Consider the following 19202-nt stretch of genomic DNA (forward strand, 5'->3'; position numbering starts at 1 on the left):
CTGGGATAGCAGTGGAGGGTGGCCCAAGTCCTTGGGCCCCTGCATACACATGGGAGACCCAGAAGAAGCTCCTGGCTCCTGACTTCAGATCAGCTCAGGTCCAGCTGTTGCGGCCATCTGGGGAGTGAACCAGCGGATGGAAGACTTCTCTCTCTATCTCTACCTCTCTCTGTAACTCTTTCAAATAAATAAAATAAATCTTAAAAAAAAAAAGTTAAGATTCTAATGAAAGATCATCACCAATGTTTACTGAGGTTGTAGGGAATGGCGCACCAAGGAATAAGCACCAAGATCACCAAACTAGGTTATTTGATAAAATTAAATCATAAACTCAAATGGTTCAAATTTAGTCCACTTTGTCTTGCCACTGAATCTTTTGAATTTGGGGGCAAGGGAGATGATAGCCCCACACTAAGTTTTTGCTGTTTGAAAAAAAAAATTATTTTGGCACCCACCTAAGTCCCCGGCAGAGTGGCCCTGTCCTTTCTGGGGACAGCTGGGGGGTGAGAACAAAGGGGTATGTGACAGTGACAGGTCACAAAGGGCAGCAGAGGATAAATATGGCCGCGCAGAAAGGGCTGCAGTCTGTAGACTCTCAGGGAGACAAAAATCAGAGGAGGAGGGGAAGAGGGTCGGACCCAGAAGAAAACCTCTCTGGAGCCCACACTGCATCTCTATACTGTTGGAGATTCAGTCTGGGGTCCAGGTACCCTTTAGCCTCCCCTCATCAATCATCTGTGCTCCCACCCCTCGCCCAGCCTCTGGGAGGCTCTGAGGTACAGGGGGACCTGAGGGTGCGGCAGGATTGAGCCACCTGCTGCAGTGCCACCCTGGAGATCCAAGAGCACCACTACTCTCTCATCTGCCAACAAAGCCAAGGAAGCCCCCGCGACGCACCTCGCCAGTGCTGCCGCCGTGAGAAAAGATGACCTCGAGCAGTGAGTGTCTGTTACCGTACTACACGGCCCAGAGCGGCTCTGGAGTGGGCATGTTCAACACCGTCATGGGGAAGCTGCAGCGACAACTGTACAAGGGGGAGTATGATATATTTAAGTATGCACCCATATTTGAGAGTGACTTTATCCAGATCACCAAAAGAGGAGAAGTGATCGATGTGCACAACCGCGTCCGCATGGTGACCGTGGGCATCGCGTGCACCAGCCCTCTCCTCCCACTACCTGATGTCATGCTGTTGGCCCGACCAGCCACCGGCTGTGAGGAATTTCCTGGACGTGGCCAAGCCACCAAGGGGAAAAACCGTAAAGGTTCCAAGACCTTGGAGCTCACCAGGCTCCTGCCCTTGAAATTCGTGAGGATCTCTGTACATGACCGGGAGAAGCAGCAACTTCGCCTGAAATTCGCCACCGGCCGTTCTTGTTACCTGCAGCTGTGCCCCCCTCTTGAAGCCCGGGAAGACCTCTTTACCTATTGGGAAAAGCTGATTTACCTGCTGCGACCACCCATGGACAGCAACAGCAGCACCTATGCCATTCCAGCTGAGGACATGATATGTATGCCCGTGTTTGAGGAAGACAACAGGTCCACTCTGACAGCTGCGGAGTTCCAAGGAAAAGGGGACCAGGACCAGGTTAGCATCCGGAGCCTCCACATGGTCTCTGAGGTGAGTGGGGCTACCTCAGCTGCTTATGCTGGTGGGGAGGGGATCCAACAGGACTCCCACAAACCTGCTGCTGTGTTGGGTGTACCCACCCCCAAAACAAAATATCCAGAGCTTGTCAAAGAGTCAGACACAGGGATAACTGAGGCGGCGGAAGCAGGGGTAGCAGCCAGGACCTCAACAGGCACTTTGAGCGTGGCAGCCGTCAAGTCTGCAAGCTCTGGGCAAGGAGGCACAGCTGCAGCAGGAGGAAGCCAAGGCAGCATCCTCATCGCAGGCACTGCTAACATATCCCCCACGAACATTAAGGTGGCCGTGGCAGGTGCTATTGGCCAATCCTCAGAGTACCTTTCCAGCCTTTCCACTAGCCTCTCCCCAGGGGGCAGCTCCAGTGTGGCCATTGCAGGGGTTGGACCTACCAGCAACACTGTTGCAGAAATCATTAATGACCCTGCAGAAGGTGAAACGGTCCTGGGTGAAAGCCTGGAGGGTGGGCAGCTGCAAATTTCCCACGCCGGGGCTGAAGCCCGCAAGGAAAGGAGAGAAAGACGGGAGAGAAGGGAAAAGGAGAGAGCTCGCGGGAGGAGTTCCCGTCACCGCAGGGTGGGTGAAGGTCGCCGCAAGACAGCCGGGGACAAGCTGGGCCGAAAACCATCTGGCCACAGAGCCTCTCGAGAGGACAAAAAGGAGAAAGGCCGAGGCAGCCCCAGGGGCAGCAGGCACAGCCCCTCGCACAAAGGCATCAGCCACACGCCCATCACTAAGGAGTCCAGGACCTCTCACAAGTCTGGGAGGAGCCTGTCGACCACGAGCTCAGGCTCTGCAAGCAAGAGACTCAGCAGGATCAGCTCCTTCTTAAGGAATGTCAGAGCCAACCTCACTACGAAAGCGGTGGCCTCTCCACAGGGCCAAGATGTGGACATCACGGCTAAGACGGTGGAGAAGACCAACATGGAGGCCATCGTGGAGACCGGAGAAAGTGGCCAGGGAGTGGAGATCGTTGGCTCTGTGACATCTGAGATCATGGAGACAGTGACATTTGAAGCCCATTAAATCAAACCTAGATCCAGAAGCTGCAAAGGGGGCCGGGGCTCTGGGGACTATCCCAAAAGTGCCTATTCCAGCTTTCTTTACTGCAGTTCAAATAAAGATCGAGACAATCTAAGAACAGCTCACTGCCTTCTGTCTGAATGCCCACAGCCCTGTCGTGACCTAATAGTAGACTCTATGATGTCAACAGCATTGGAGTCAGCCCTGTTCCAGTAGGGGTGGGGAGGAGGACCCCCTTCATTCCATGCTGGACAGAACCAGTGTGACTCTCTGTCTTGCCCCAACCCTTCTCTGGCTTTGGCTCCCCAGTGGAGCTCACAGTCCCAGAAGCTCTCCTTCCACCAGCTCCCTATCCTTTTTCTAAGCTTTTCTTCCTTCTAAAGTCCCTAGATAAGGCAAGACCAGGACCCTCACCTTCTCAGATTATTCAGGGGAGAGGCAGAGGAGCAAGAACATGCATATTCAGACTTTGCAATTCCATTCCTGGGTATATATACCCCAACAGACGCGCGCGCGCACACACACACACACATGCACAAACACACACATACATTTGAGAAGCCAGCTAGGAGAAAGTTTATGAAAAATAAATTTAATAGCAAAACACTGGAAAGATACCAAATTTCAACAGAAGATCAATAAACATAGTGAGATGTGAATACAGTAGGCTACTCCCACAGAGACAAATGAATGGCTGCTCCACATATCAACATAGATAAATGCTGCTCGTAATGCTAATTTTTTTTTTTTTAAAAAGCAAATCACAGAACAGAATGTAAATGTACTTACAGAACAGTTCAAAAACAAGATCAAATAACACATTGCATGCAGGTTGGGTAAAACCATAGACAAAACCAAAGAAATAGTAAACAGATTTGGAAGGTATTTTTATGGCAGGAAAAGAGGATGAAGTGGACTTTGGGTGGCTGGGAATTGTTTTTGTGGGTACAGGGGCATTTATTTATTGTTGTCTTACACATTTTTACATATCCAAAACTGGTGGCCATAGTAGTGATGAGGTTGCTGTCCCAGACCTATCTTCACCCATTTCTTTCCTTTATGCTTTCATTTTTTATGAATGCACAGAAATGGTTTGCTATGAAAGCCTCTCTCATTAAAACTCAGTGTTAAGTGACACATACAAGAAGCCTTGGTTGGTTATTAGGAAAAGAGGAGGACACTAAGGGCCAAGGAGGTGCCTTGCCCTGGTCACACAGCGGAACCTTTGCAGAACATAGAGCACCAACTATCTCTTTATGCAAAGCTCTACCTGAGGTATGCGGAAGAGGTCAAGTGAACAAGTCTAAGGAGACAGGGGCACTACAAGAACCCAAGACTCAGCAAAACACTACAGAGATGATCATCAGATTACTGGACTGAGAGGGAGCGGTGGGGGCTGGGGAGACTCCTGGTAGGGAGACACTGTGAGCTGGGTTTTGAACTTCAATGAGCTCCCTGCCCTTAGCAGACCTTATATCTAAAGAGCATCCAGACCACCCTCACCTGTGTCTGGCTCCCAGGCCTCTGCACCCCGTCTCTGCTGTGGCCATACCACAGCTATAAACAGACCCCTGCCTAAAATTGCAGGCCTTGCCTTCCACCAGGGACTCCTGCCTGCGCTGCACCACCCTGCAGCACAAGGCCTTACCCAGCTGCTAACAACTCAGGAAAGCCAGGCGGCTCCTGCATATCAAATCTTCAGGAGTGTTCTAGGATTCCAAAAATAAATCCTTAAACCTCCCAAGGCGGGGATTATTATAGTGGGCATGGGGTGGGGGGGTCTCAGGACCTATCTTGGGCAAAGTCCCTGTTTCCCAGGATGAGGAGTTGTTGGAGTGAGTCAAGTTATTCTTAGGAATGGAGGAAACATGCCAAAGATTAGATACAAATTGGCCCTGCCTAGAAAACAGCCTCAGAATCATTAACCCAGAGCTCCAGAGACTGGGGGTGGGGGCAGGAGGGAGATGATGACTCCAGGGAGACCAATTAATGGTTTACTCCTGAGCAGCTTTTCCTAGCTTTTCCCTTGACTCAATGTGGGGAAATTACCAAAAGATCACATCACATTCCTTTCATCTTATGAATGCTATGTCGGCAAGTGTAGGTAAACACTAGCCTAGAAGACAAAAATGCAATCAAAACATTTGCACAGCACTTGGCAGCTTTAACATACATGCTCAATTGCCACCACCAGCAAACTAGAGTCCAGGACCCTTGTTCATGGTGGGAAGTGGTGGCACAGAGAGGGGGCAACGCCTGCAACATCTTGTGTGTAGCGCATACAATGTGGCCAGTGGCCCTGAGTCCCACACAGTGGGGCAGAGCCGGTGCAGCACAGACAGGCTGGCATATGAGGCACAATCCCAAGGGCCAGACACACTGAGATCTGTGTTTGGGAAACAGCATCCACTCGTGGTGGGTGGGTGGGTGGGGATTCTGGGGTGTGGGAAGGGGTTGTGAGTCAGGCAGGGCTTCAGAGACAAACTTCAAATTCTGAAGGATGACTGGGTCTCCATCAGGCAAAAGAATGAGGAGCAGGGGAGGGCTGGGGGGAGGGGACGAGGCCACAGAAAAGATGCCATGGTGTGGCGGGTGATGGTTTCAGTCTTGCTAGGGGAAAGGCAAAGGCAAAGGCAGGGCAGGGACATGAGGCTAGAGGAGCAAGTGGCTGGATCTTTGGGGGGGGGGGGGTCTGGCTGCCATGTGAATGTCCTGACCTTTGGAGGTCACTAAAGGCTGATGCTGGGTCAATAATAGGATGTCTCCAGATCCAGGATGAATAGCTGATGGGCAGGGGGCTGTCGGGGGGCAGAGGATCCTTCTGTAGCTGCAACAGATGGGGACCCCGGAACCTAAGTGGTTATTGCAAGACAAAGGGGGCAGAATCGGGAGAGCTGGAAGAGGAGAGGACTGGGAGCTCACAGCTGAGGTCTGGCACTCCTGCAGAGGTGAAATGAACAGGCACCGTCTTCCCACAGGACTGCTGGTCTGTTAAGTGGGCAGCAAAAAGATGGACTTGTGGGAAAGCAAAGAGGAAAGGTATAAACAGTTTTGAGATGGTGAAGAGGTAACACCCAGGCTAAGGCAGCTAAAGGGGCTGTGGGGCTTCAGCATGGGAGACCTCTGGGAGGAGAACCCCACCTCCCACCCCCTGCCCAGTGTTTTTCTTATTCATCTGCCTGGGAGCCAACCTATTATGGGCAGAAGAGTTGCCCAGCAGAGCCCCTTGTGGCTACATGCATGACTGCAGGTGGCCCTTGAATTGAGGTAAGCTGTCACTGAGGTTGAATGCCAGTGGCTCTTTACCTTTGTCACACCACAATGAGCCCAATGCTGATTAACAGGTCACCAGCCCAGTCTCAGTGGGCAGCCACCCCTGCAGCAAGTAGCAGCCAATGAGGATGTGCCATTTCCCTGCTGTCCAGCGCTGGCCCTCTGGCAGTAGGGTGGCAGATTGTGGAATGGCCACAAGACAGTTCCTTCAGGGGCTGCCACTCCAGGGAACAATATGTGACCACCAAGAATAGGGGTAGAGGAGTTAGGTAAGCTCAGGATCCCTCTGCAGTCTGGAAGTCAATTGAGAAACAATTGTTTCTCACCTACTATGGACAAGCGAAGAAATCAAGGACCATGAAGGTGATCTCTCTCTCTCTCTCTCACACACACACACACACACACACACACACACACACCAGCATTACAAAATGTGGTGGCTCCAGGAAGGGTGTAGGCGAAGGCTTAATAGTGGGGAGATCTGAGCAGAGACAGGCTGAGCATTCCCGGCAGAGGTAATGGCAGGACAAACAGAAGGGCTTTGGAGAGCTGGGCGTGTTCACAGACAACAGACACATGCAGCGTGCCCAGGGCATAACGTGTGTTGAGCTCAGTGATGGAATAGTGTAAGCGGTGGGGAGGAAGAGGAAGTGGTGTGGTGGAAAATATGGCCGGAAGGCAAGGCAAGGCCACTGCGTAGAGAAGAGGACCAGAATGCTACATTGCTGTCCCGAAACCTCGGGTCTCCACTCCTGCCAGTGGGACCTGTGACCTAGGCTGAGAGGGGTGCCCAGCTGGGTTCTCCAGGAAAGGAAGAGCAAAGGAAACCCCGGCTCTCTCCCTCTGGTGGTTCAGGGAACTGGAAACGTGTTGTGGAGGCCCCTGTCTTCCCACATACTCTCTGATGGGAGTCTCTCCACAGGTGTGCAAGGTATTGATACCCCTCACCCTGGGAGCAGCCACAGGATGAGGCCGGTTGGCACTGGCTTTCAAGAATGGCTGGCATTTGGGGGAGGCATCTTTTCTATTTATTTATGTTTTAAAGTTTCCTTCTGCTTCTAATTTTCTTGTGCCCATTCATTCATTTATTGAGAGGCAGAGAACAGAGATGGCCCATGTAACAGGTCCATTCTCCAAATGCCCACAATAGCCAGGGCTGGGCCAGGCCAAAGCCAGGATCCAGGAACTTAATTTGAGTCTCTCACATGAGTAGCGGGAACCCAACTACTCAAGCCATTACCTGCTGCCTCCTAGGGTGCACGTTTGCAAGAAGCCAGAATCAGAAACAGAGATGGGACTTAAACCCAGGCACTCCAATGTGGGATGCAGGTGTCTTAACCTCTAGGCCAACTGCCCACCCAGGGAAGCATCTTTCTAGATATGCACACACATGTACACAGCACTGCATGTGGACACTGGTACAACAAAGAGCAGCTGAGATGCACTCCTTTGGTAGGCTGGCCTGCTTCTCCCAGCTTCAGTTGATACCAGCAATGTCATTAATGTCGTCAGAGCCCCAGAACCTGCTATTCTGAAGCTTATACTGGTTCAAGGAGACATGAGAACAATATGGACAAATACAGTGGGTTTTTCATAGCACTTCATAAAGCTAAATTTGTCTTTCACTTTGACATTTGTTTCCTTCTTTCATTTAAGCCATTCTGGTGGGATGCTGTGACTTTTCTCCCTTTTGCATGATAAAATATCCTTTAAAAATATGATATGGTGACCCACAGACCGTGCTAGTTTTGTTACAACATCCTTCATGTGAAAAATTTAAAGTAGACTTCTGTATTATTTTTGAAAAATCACACATCCCTGAAATTTTGGAGTCTTTTAAATACTTTTTTTATGGTTTTTCATTGTTGAGACAAGGAAGCCTATTTATTATCTCTTCCTAGCATCTTGTTCCAGTGCCCTTTACTTTATACACTACACTCAAACTTTATGACTTAGAATAGGTGTTATCTTATATCTCACAGATTCTTCTACATCAGGAATTTGGGCAGGGCTCAGTTTGGTGAGTATTGTGCTTCTTGTGGCACAAGTGAGGTCCATAAGTAGTTCTAAGCTGGAGCACAGGCTGGTCTGGAGGGTCCAAGATAGCTTCACTTACAGCTAGTGCCCTTAGGGAAATGGCTGGAAGGTGGGCTCACACAGTACTGTCCACAGGAATGCCTTTCCAGCACATTGGCCTCTCCAACCCAGTGGCCTCAGGTCATCGGATTAGCACCCCTCATAACAAGTGTCACAAGGCAACAGAGTGGAAGCATCATAAGAGATCATGTGTGATGGCAAAATTAATGTGACTCTCTTTGGAAAATACAGCTTGCCACCCCTAACACCCACCCCCGCCACTACTGACCCCCATCCCTAATAAAGTGCAACTGTGGTGGCCCCTTGTCCTCAGTACGCGCCCTTTCCTTGTTTCCCTCTTGCACCTTTTCCTGTGATTTCCTTACTTCCTACTCTGACTCCCACCACACATTTCCTGGTCCCTTCCTTCCACATACTCCAAACTCTTTGATTCTTGTGTGATAGAATATTGGGACACCTAGGCCATTGTTTGCCAGGCCCAGGAGAGTCTTAACTAATCCCAGATGCAGTTTACATAGGAGGAAGTTGAGGCCCAACAAAGGGACTTTCCCAAGGCCCTGTTTCAAGTAACACAGTGCTGGCTAATACTGCACTGCACACAGCCTACAGTGAGTGTCCAAGAAAGTCAACAGCTCCCCTTCCATTTCTGCTTGCCTAGAATTAGTCACTTGTTTCTGTTTCACATTCATTGCTTCACCATTTCAATGCCCTCTGGTCAAGGAGTGAAACCAAGGCTGACTGACTTCTGTGACTAAAAACTGCCCCAGCCCTGGCCCTGGTCCATTCCAGCCTTTGCAGATGGATGGGGGCAGGGATGGAGCAAGTCCAGGTTGGTGTAGCCAGCCCTTGCAACCACCCGTCCACACCTCAGATGCAGTTACTGCTCCTTTCTGACCCTAAAGTCCAAGGATTTGCTGAACTCTAACATGAACCAGCTGCCTATAGACAAGTTTTGAAGTTTTCTTGGCCTCCAGGGATGGCAAATTTAGCTACTGATGATGGAAGTCAGGCTGAGGATAAATCTGGAGGATTTAGGCCAAGAAGACTCCACTCTGTGGCCAGGCCCAAGGGACAGCACCTCTGTTATATTAAAGTCTGTTTCCTTTGATAATGACTGCAAGTTGGGGAAGCAGTGAAGGCACAGAGAGGGGTCCCCAAGCTGGCCCACCAGATACCCCACTGCATCAGTGACTAGATCTTGATGGGAAAAGGGCTGGAATAAACAGGTTGGCACATTGCTCCTGGGTCTGAGTAGTTAATGATACGGAGAGTGACATGCTAAGAAGCCTCTTAATACTTTTTTAAATCTGTCAGCTCATTGCTTTCAGCCAGCAGAGAGGAGCTCTGCAAACTGGTGATAAGCTAAGAATATGGCATGGAAGACTCTGGATAAGAAGGGACTAACACAATTATTTTTTATTTATTTGAGAATCAGAGAGAGACAGAGAGCTCCTATCTGCGAGTTCACCCCCTAAATGGCAGTGATGGCCAGGGCTGTACTGAAGCCAAAGCTGGGAGCCAGGAACTCCATCCAGGCCTTCCACATGAGTGGCAGGAACCCAAATAAAATACTTTGGGTCATACCGCTGCACCTCAGGTCTTCATTTACAGGAACCCGGATTCAGGAGATGGAGGCAGCAGCTGAACTTAGGCATTATCATGTGGGATGTGGGTATCTCAACTATTATAAAATGTCTACCCCTGAAATAATTCTTATCTTTTTAAAATTTTTATTTGCTTATTTTCACTTTATTTGAAAGACAGAGAGAGAATGAGAGAGAGTGTCTTCCATCTGCTGGTTCACTCTCCAAATGCTTGCAATAGCTGGAGCTGGGCCATGCTGAAGCCAGGCCCTGAACTCAATTTGGGTTTCCCTGTGGATGGCAAGGACCCAAGTACTTGAGCCATCACCTGCTGTTTTCCAGGGTGTGCATTAGCAGGACACTGGGGTTGGAAGCAGGGCCAGGACTTGAACTCAGGCACTCTGTGCGCTACAGGATACAGGTGTCTCAAGCAGAGTCTTAACCACTGCACCAGCCCCTGGAATAATTAAGTTATTGACAGAGCCTGCAACCTCCTTTAAGAGAAAGACCAGGTCTTACTGTTTCTGGGTCCACAGGTCTAGCACATCTTTCTTATAAAAACCTACTAGTCATGCTCCCAGGCACACCTGTGGCCAAGCATTCCAGCCTGCCACATGTCCCCTCCTCCTGGCCTCCAGAAGCCCTCCACAAGTTCTAACTGATGGAAGGCTCAGGACCTAGAGAGACACTGCCAGTGACTTTTAGTCCCTCCTGCCCACAGATTCAAGGCCAACAGACCCTCCTCCAAGGACCCTCTATCAGGAATGATGGAAACAAGTCATGGAGGGTCTTAAGCCTTTCTCCCTGCTGGGGTGGCTTCCTCCAGCCCACGTGACCCTTCCAGCCAAACAAAGAAAAGGACAATTTATTTTCTTTATACTCCTGTTCCAAAGGAAAACAAACAAAAGGAAAGGTAAATTTTAGAAAGGAAGAAACTTCATTACCCAACAGTGTCATTTCCTAACCTGTGATTGGCCAAAACTTGTGCCTGGCCCTCAGTCACATGGCCGACTGCTGTGGCTGCAGCAGCTAGAGCTGAACTTGTAAGAGCAGCTGCCACACTGGACATGGAGCCAAGAAATTGGGAGCCCATGCATCCCTGTTTCTCTCCAAGCCCCGCAATCTTTTCATTGCATCATATTGAGGGCTGCGATGCGTAATAACCTAATGTCTACTGAGTGCTTCCTCTTTGCCAGCCACTGTTTCAGGAACTCTGTACATGTTTAGTTCTTTCTCTACAACTGTATGAAATAGGCATTATTCTCATTTTCTACATGATGAAATTGAGGCAAAGAAGAGTTACAAGAACCCATCTAAGGCCCTCAGTGGTTGAGTCAAGATTAAATCCCAAGGGAGTGACATTGGAGTCCACACTTGATCCCACTGTGGGCTGACTCCATGGAGTACAAGGTATCAGTAGCTTACCTACACATCGGTAAGTGGCCAGTCCACAAATAAACTTGATACACTCAATACACTCATGACTTAGGGCAACAAGGACCACACTAGGTACCACCCTCTCCCCTGGTTGTGAAGACTGCACCATCTCTGCCATAAGCATTGCCTTTCACCCAAGTCACAGGAGTGACCATGGGGAGAGTGAGCTGCTCGTGTAAGTGGGGAAGCTCATTCCTCCTCCTAAAAAACCACCTCCAGGCCCATCTTGCTGTCATCTGGTGTACCTGGAATCACTTTAAAATTTGTCATCTGCTTTTTCAGGCTTTTTATGACATGTCAGACAGTCCAGGACAGACCCCCGGATGACTTTCTAGGCCTCAGCAAGAAACCTCAGTGTTACACTTGCCCAGCCAGAGAGGACAGGAACGGGACCTGAGGAACTGGCTGGCTACACATTCTCCAACTCTGATCATGAACTTCCTAGATCACCAGTTCACTCTCCACTCAACCAGCTGTGCTGTGCTTGCCCTAGCTTGCCTCTGCTCACCCCGGCTCTTGCTCCTTCTTATCCTTCCATGCTCTCTCCTTTTACTTCTCCAGGGTTTCCCCTACCCAGGGGCTGCCTCCATCTCCTGCTTTCCACAGTTGTTCCCACCCAGTCCCTCACTGGCTATCTCCCACATCCTGTCTTTACCCTGGTCCTTTCCCTTCTCTGCTCCCTTCTGGCCTTAACACAGATATGAGGATCTCTCCATACCCCAACTCCTGCCGCATCAAGCACAACTCCTGTACCCACCACACGGTTCTGAGCCCCAACACACAGAGGATGAAGCTTCAGGGTACAGAAGAGAGAGGACCTCCTGTTTAATTTTCAGTGTGGGCCCAGGGTGAGGATCTGCAGGCGAGGGGAATGACCAGCACGCTAGCCTCTGACTCAGGGCTGTGGCTGAGGCTGCCGCTTTCTGCCACTTCCCAGGGACACAAAAGCTTGAGCCCATTTGCATTCATTCCCTGACTTACTTTGACTTAAGAGTCCAGGACTTGGTAGCATGCTAATTTATGCAAACTGAATGCAAATGAATAGACTTGAAGAAAATTAAGTGACCCAGGATTTACTGGAAATCAGAGGCACCCCTGATGGGAAGACTTAGGGAAAATTTGGAATCTACTTCCCGAGGGAAATTTAAAAATAGAGCAGCTTTCAGCTGGGGGCTGGGCAGGGATGTGGCTAGACATTATTGAAAGGAAAAAGCAAGGTCTGGGGTCTGGTCCACGTGCGAGTCACCCACTGAAAGGTAGAAGAAGAAAAGGCCTCTGGGAGCCAGTGCTGTAGTTTAGCAGGTAAAGCCGCCACCTGCATGCCAGCATCCCATACAGGTGCCAGTTCAAGCCCCAGCTGCTCCACTTCCGATCCAGCTCGCTGCTATGGCCTGGGAAAGCAGCAGAAGATGGCCCAAGTCCTTGGGCCCTTGCACCCACATGGGAGACCTGGAGGAAGCTCCTGGCTTCAGATTGACACAACTCCGGCAATTGTGGCCATTTGGGGAGTGAACCAGCAGATGGAAGACCTCTCTCTCTCTGCTCTCCTTCTCTCTCTGTGTAACTCTTTCGAATAAATATTAAAAAAAAAAAAAAAAAGGCATCTGACTGCCAAGCCTTCCCTAACTTTTCCCTTTCTAGGCTCTGAGCTCTGGTTTGACTCCATGCCCTGACAAAGCCCCTGATGTTGCGCAATGGAGAGCAGAGCAATGGAGGTTACCTCCTCTTCCCAACCAGTGGCCTTTCACTTACACCTCAATTCCCATGACAACACATCACAATTCTACCCGCCCCTTGCATCTCCCACACTGTACTTGGCCCTCACTGGGTATGGCTGGCCAGATGGACAGGATGACCTGGCTGAGGGTGGGGCTGGGTGATCTGGATGCTCCTTTAAGGAAGGCCTCAGAAGACAGCGCTAATGTGCCTGAGAAAGTAGTGGAAGGTGGCCCGAGTGCTTGGATCCCTGAACCCATGTGGGAGACCCGGATGGAGTTCCTGGCTGCTGGCTGTGCCTCGCCCAGCCCCAACTGTCAACACAGCGCTGGCTCCAGAATCTCTCCTCTTATAAAAAGAAAAATGCTTCCAAAACCCTTCCAATGTTTCCTAATTTCATCAGAATGCTTTTACTTATGTTGACATAGGTGCTTGGTGCTGCCATGAAGTCCCTTTATTCTGGCACCTTCCTCCAAGTAACTAGAGAACAGCTGCCATGGCAATTAAGGTGTATTTCAGTAAACTCTTAAAACATACCAACAGGGGCTGGCATTATGGCATAGCAGGTAAAGTCACTGCATGCAAGGCCAGAATCCCATAAGGGTTCAAGTCCTGGCTGCTCCACTTCCCATACAGCTCCCTGCTAAAGCACCTGGGAAAGTAGTAGAAGATGGCCCAAGTGTTTGGGCCCCTGCACCCACATGGGAGACCTGGAAGAAGCTCCTGGCTCCTGGCCTCGGCCTGGCCCAGCCCTGACTGTTGTGGTTATTTGGGGAGTGAACCAGCAGAAGGAAGACCTCTCTCTCTCTCAACTCTACCTTTTAAATAAATATTAAAACACACACACACACACACACACACCAAGATCTAGGACAAACTCCCCCCAGGATTCAGGGACCTCCTCACTGCTTCCTAGAGAGGAGATTCCCCAAACAAAACCCTCTATGCTCAGGGGATAGGAGTGGTGTGGGCTGATCCATGTTCCTCCAATCAGTAAGTTTGCTGAGGGCCAACTCTCAACTGGTCAAAACTCGAGGTTGCCCAGAGGAAGGAAAAACTGCTCATTTGTGTACACATGGTCCTTGGCTGACAATGATTCAACTTCAATTAATGATTTTTCCTCTTTCTGATGAAAGCGATAATGCACTCAGCAGAAACTGTACTCTGAATTGTGAGTTTAAATCTTTTTCTGAACTAGCAAGATGCAATATTTTCTCCCCTCTTGATGCCAGGCAGTGGCAGTGAGTTGTTGCTCCCAGCCTGCCCTGGAATCACCAGGGGAATACAATCCATACTCTCCAGTGAACTGCACTATTGAGCTATGGGGCTGGGTAGGTTAGGTTTAATTAAATGCATTTCAACTTAAGATATTTTCAACTTATGATGGGTTTACTGGGACATGACCCCATCGTAAATTGAGGAGCATCTGCATTAAAAATGGGAAGGTCACACTGTTTCAGGAATGTTGTGTGTACTATTTCCTTTAAGTCTCAGGCAAACCCACTACGAAATTAAGGTTAAGAGAGTTAAAGTCGGTTGCCCACGCTCATGCAGCTGATGGATGGATGTGGTAGAACCTTCTAATGTTCATTAGTATCCATTTTCTCCTTTTTCTTTCTAGTCGCCAATTAAACTACATTTCCCAGCCCTCTTGCAGTTACACAGGCCACGTGACTGAGTTCTGGCCAATGAAATAGGACAGAAGTGATTTTTGCTGTTTCCAGGCCTGGCCTATAAAGACCCTGCAGGTGGTCCTCCACTCCCTCTTTCCATATCACTCTCTGGATGATCCAAGGCACCATTAAGCCCTCTGAGGAAGAAGGGAGGAGTTCAGGTCCCTGAGTGACTACATGGAGCAGAGTACTCTTCATCCCACCCTCTGCCACCTGCACTTGACTATAACTTGGTTGGAATCTATCTTCATTGGGTTAAGCCACTTACACTTCATCCTCACTAGCGGCACAGTGGAGGTAAGATCTAAAGTATGTCAAACTCCAAAGACCATCCTCTCTCTCTAATCCATACTGCCACACAACACAGCAGAAATACACAAGCTAAACTATAAAATATTACCTAATTTCACAGCTCCCCTCCTCCTCCAGGCCTTTGATACAACCAAGAACTACATTCCTAAAGATTTTAGGAAAATAGAGTAAATTAAAATATAAAATCAAGCAAGCAACTGACAAACATTTGTTGATGGCACAGAACTACAGAACACCATACAGAATATCCAGGGAAATTCTTTCAGTATTCATTGCAAGAAGGGTCTTTGCTACCACCTACAGAAGGTGTCTTTGCTACCACCTGCACCTGGGGCTTCATCCCAGGCGTGTGGGATTGTGAACATGGAGAACACAGAGCACAATTCTGGTCATCACGACAGCCCGACAGCCTCCCAACACCGTTATCAATGATTTCTATCTCACCACTGCAGCCTATCATCCCTGCTTCAAGCCAATGAGTGCTGGGTAAGAATCAAACAAGGACCACACTCTGATCATGATAAAAGAAACATCATTAATCAATCAACCTTTCCTCCACAAGCTGTTGTTCTGTCAAATAGAAACTAAAATTAACCAGCACTGTCAGCAAGATAGAATCTGCATAATCTGATCTTTAAAAGAGGGTGATACAAAGGCTTACTGGCAAGAAAGGAGAAGTAAAGAGTATTTACATTTTTCTTTTGAGAAAAAATTTTTAAGGGACCAGAGTTGTGGTACAGTGGGTTAAGCAGTCACTCGCAATGCCAGCATCCCTTATAAGTACCAGTTTAAGTCCCAGCTGCTCCACTTCTGATCCTGCTTCCTGCTAATGTACCTGGAAAGGTGGCAGAAGATGGCCCAAGTGCTTGGGCCCCTGACACCCATACAGGAGACCCCGATGGAGTTCTGGACTCCTGGCTTTGTATCAAACTAGCCCCAGTCATTGTGGCCATTTGGAGAGTGAACCAGTGGGTAGAACATCAATCCTTCTCTCTCAGGCCCTCTGATTGGGGATGTAGGCATCTTGACTGCAAGGCCAAATACCCACTCCCTATAGTTTTCCTTCCTTCCTTCCTTCCTTCCTTCCTTCCTTCCTTCCTTCCTTCCTTCCATCCTTCCATCCTTCCATCCTTCCATCCTTCCATCCTTCCATCCTTCCACCTCCTGCCTGCCTCCCACCTTCTTTCTTTCAATTTATTTATTTGAAAGTCAGAGAGAGAGGGAGAGACAGAGATCTTCTAACCGCTGGCTCACTCCTCAGATGGCCACTATAGCCAGGGCTGGACCAGGCCAAAGACAGGAGCTAGGAACTTCTTCCAGGTCTCCCATATGAGTAGCAGGGGCCCAAACACTGGGCCAGCCTCTGCTGCTTTCCCAGGAGCATTAGCAGGGAGCTGGATTGGAAGTGGAGAAGCTGGGACACGAACTGGTACCCAAATGGGATGCCAATATGGCAGGTGGTGGCTTTACCCACTATGTCACAAAGCCAATCCCTATAGTTTTTTTGTTTTGTTTTGTTCTGTTTTATTGAGACAGGAAATCCTGCAAGAATAGTTTTCAGGAACTAGGGAAATATTTCCTGTTCTTCTCATATATACTTGTCACTTCAACTTTAAATACCATTCTCTCTGTAAGAGAAACCCACAATAGTCTTATTAGGCAATTGTGTCTTTGTGAGGTGTAGAACTTGCTGGGACCTAATATTTATTGTGTTCTTATCATCGGCCAATTATAACTCCAGGATCTAAGCACATGGAATTCAGCTGCAAAGAATCATCTCCAAACTATTTTTAAATTCATCAGAAAGAGAAAGACAGACGGGCTGGCCTGTCAAGTTTTGATTGTGCTAGTTATTTTCCTGCTTCAATGAAACTGCCTTGATTTAATGCTTACTGCTTCCAGGCCAGGGATTGCATGGAGGAAGCTGGAATGAAGCTGGCAGCCACCCTGTCAGAAGCCAGTTCTTGAAGAATGAAGCCAGATGGGGAGGAGGGCATGTTTAGTCTCCAGGAACTGAGACTTGAGAAGGTCTTTGTGCATATTTTTGTGCATAACTAGGCACTACAGGAGCTCTACTTGGGAGTGCTAACAACCCCTGCCATTTCTTGAGAGCTGACTTTGTACAGACCCGCAGTCCCTCATCCATGGTTGACGATGTAATTCAGCAATTTTGAAAGTGAAAGGAGGGGAAGAACAGTATCAGTCACTTCATTTGAACTAAAGTAGAAACCAGGAGTTTCTGAAGCAAGCTAGGATATGTGATCACCCAACTTACACAACACCCTGGGGTCAAATGTGTTCCAAATTCAGTCTTCTTAGATTTCCTAAACATAATACTGTATACAGGCAAAGGTACTTCAAAAAGTCCAGGAAAAACAGAATGAAAAGGTAAGCTTATTAACATTTCAAAAACCTATGCATAGTTTTTCCTAATATGAATTTTCCACCATGTTTTTGAAGATCTCTTGAATACACATACACATACCCATAAACACTCTACAGAGATCTGGGGCAGCAATTCCTAATCAGACACATTCTATTTCTTTTCTTTATTTTTTTAAAGATTTATTATTTATTTGATAGGCAAAGCAACAAAGAGACAGAGAGAGATCTTCCATCTACTACCTCATTCCCCAAATGCCTGCAACACCCAGAGCTGGCCCAGGCTGAAGCCAGGATCCAGGAACTCCATCCAGGTCTCCCACATGGGTGGCATGGACCCAAGCACTAGGGCCATTATCTGCTGCCTTTCCAGCGCATCAGCAGGAAGCTGGATTGGAAGCACATCAGCCAGGACTTGAGTCAGCACTATGCTATAAAACGCTGGTGTCACAAATGGTGGCTTAGCCCAGGAAACCATGATGCCAGCCCCAAATACACTATATTTCTGCAGCAAATGTATAAATGTCCAACCCAAATGGAACAGACACTTCAAGTCAGATTCTGCTGCCTGATGACTTATAAAAAATATTTGTTTTCAGAGGAATGTAGAGAATTCACTTTCAAGCTGTGGTAAAGGCATGCGGACCTATACCAATACTGTACTCTAGGATGTACTCTGGCTACACCCCCAAATCTCAGATGGCAATCACGTTGATGTTTAACGCAGAGGCCTGTGAGTGCCTCTACTTCAGACTGTGGGTCATGTTCACAGCTGCTCCATACTTCTCTTCTCAGCCTAGTGAACATTCAGGATGTGCTCTGCCTATCGGGGTGAAGCTCAGGTGACCAAGCCAGACCACACAGGCACATTTAAAAGCTTCTGCTACTGTTAACTCTCACATTCCATGGGCTACAACAACTCACAAGACAGCCTAACACCCAGAGGAAAGGAAGTAGAGCCGTCGGCTCTGGGGCGGCTGAAGTAAAACCTGCTGCTGGTGTTACACAGAATTCACACAAGTGCAACCCAGTTCCCAGGCTGCACCTGTGCCAGGGGCTTCTGAGCATCCTGGACGACTCCCAGCATTCCACCACAGCTCTGGGTCACTGTGACCTGATCTCAGCCTGCAATCTCAAGCATGCTACCTCTCCCCTCAACCCTACAGGCTCTAAGTAGGTGGCAACACCACAAGTCTCTTCTCCTCTTACTAACATCTGGGGTCACACTGAGGTCACCTGACCAGGCTGTACAAGTATATCTGGAATTCTTTCTCAAAGAAGTGATGGGGAAAGTTAAAGCCAGGAGCTGTCTGGTCTTATGCTTGGCTCTGTCTCCCAAGGGCTTCCTTCTTCCAGACCCCCTCACCCTCCACACACCCACATGCCTGAAGGAAATGCCAAGAAGTTAGGAGCCAGGGTGGATGTTGGGGTTGGCTCATGCTGTGGTTTTGATGTGTTCCCCAAAGATCAAGAGGTGGGAAGTTGGGGTTGGCATTGCTGTGTAGCAGTTTAAGCTGCTGCTTTCTGCTCTGCTTTTGATCCAGCTTCCTGTTAATATGCCTGGGAAGGCAGCAGAGGATGGCCCAAGTACTGGTGACCCACACGGAGTTCTGGGTTTCTGGCTTCGGCATGTTGTTGTGGGCATTTGAGGAGTGAACCAGCGGATAGAAGATCTCTGTCTCACACTTTGCCTTTAAATAAATAAATAAATCTTTTTTAAAAAGATTTATTTATTTGAAAAACAGAGTTACAGAGAATTACAGAGAAAGATAGAGATAGATAGAGACAGAGACAGAGGTCTTCTATCTGCTGGTTCACTCCCCAAATGGCTGCAATGGCTGGAGCTGCGCCTATCCGAAGCCAGGAGCCAGGAGCTTCTTCTGGATCTCCCACGTGGGTGCAGGGGCCCAAGGACTTGGGCCATCCTCCACAGCTTTCCCAGGCCACAGCAGAGAGCTGGATCAGAAGAGGAGCAGCCAGGATTAGAACCGGCACCCATATGGAATGCCAACACTTCAGGCCAGGGCTTTAACCTGCTGTGCCACAGCGCCGGCCCCAAAA

General features: G+C 48.8%; 1 protein-coding gene and 1 long non-coding RNA gene across 2 annotated transcripts in view; one reads left to right on the top strand and one right to left on the bottom strand.

Moving 5' to 3' along the window:
- LOC138844944 (uncharacterized) overlaps nucleotides 1-19202 on the bottom strand; it is a 75571-nt gene that overhangs the window by 52789 nt on the left and 3580 nt on the right. The gene's annotated exons all lie outside the window — the stretch shown is intronic.
- Nucleotides 571-2788, top strand: GARIN4 (golgi associated RAB2 interactor family member 4). Its single transcript, XM_002717409.4, has one exon. It carries the CDS (start codon nucleotides 926-928, stop codon nucleotides 2669-2671), a length of 1746 nt encoding a protein of 581 aa, XP_002717455.1. The 5' UTR covers nucleotides 571-925; the 3' UTR covers nucleotides 2672-2788.

This window comes from Oryctolagus cuniculus, chromosome 13 (genome assembly GCF_964237555.1).
Source record: "Oryctolagus cuniculus chromosome 13, mOryCun1.1, whole genome shotgun sequence".
Taxonomy (NCBI): Eukaryota; Metazoa; Chordata; class Mammalia; order Lagomorpha; family Leporidae; genus Oryctolagus; species Oryctolagus cuniculus.

What these genes read in the sequence shown, in the direction of transcription:
- GARIN4 (XM_002717409.4), top strand. Translation starts at nt 926, where the DNA reads ATGACCTCGAGCAGTGAGTGTCTGTTACCGTACTACACGGCCCAGAGC.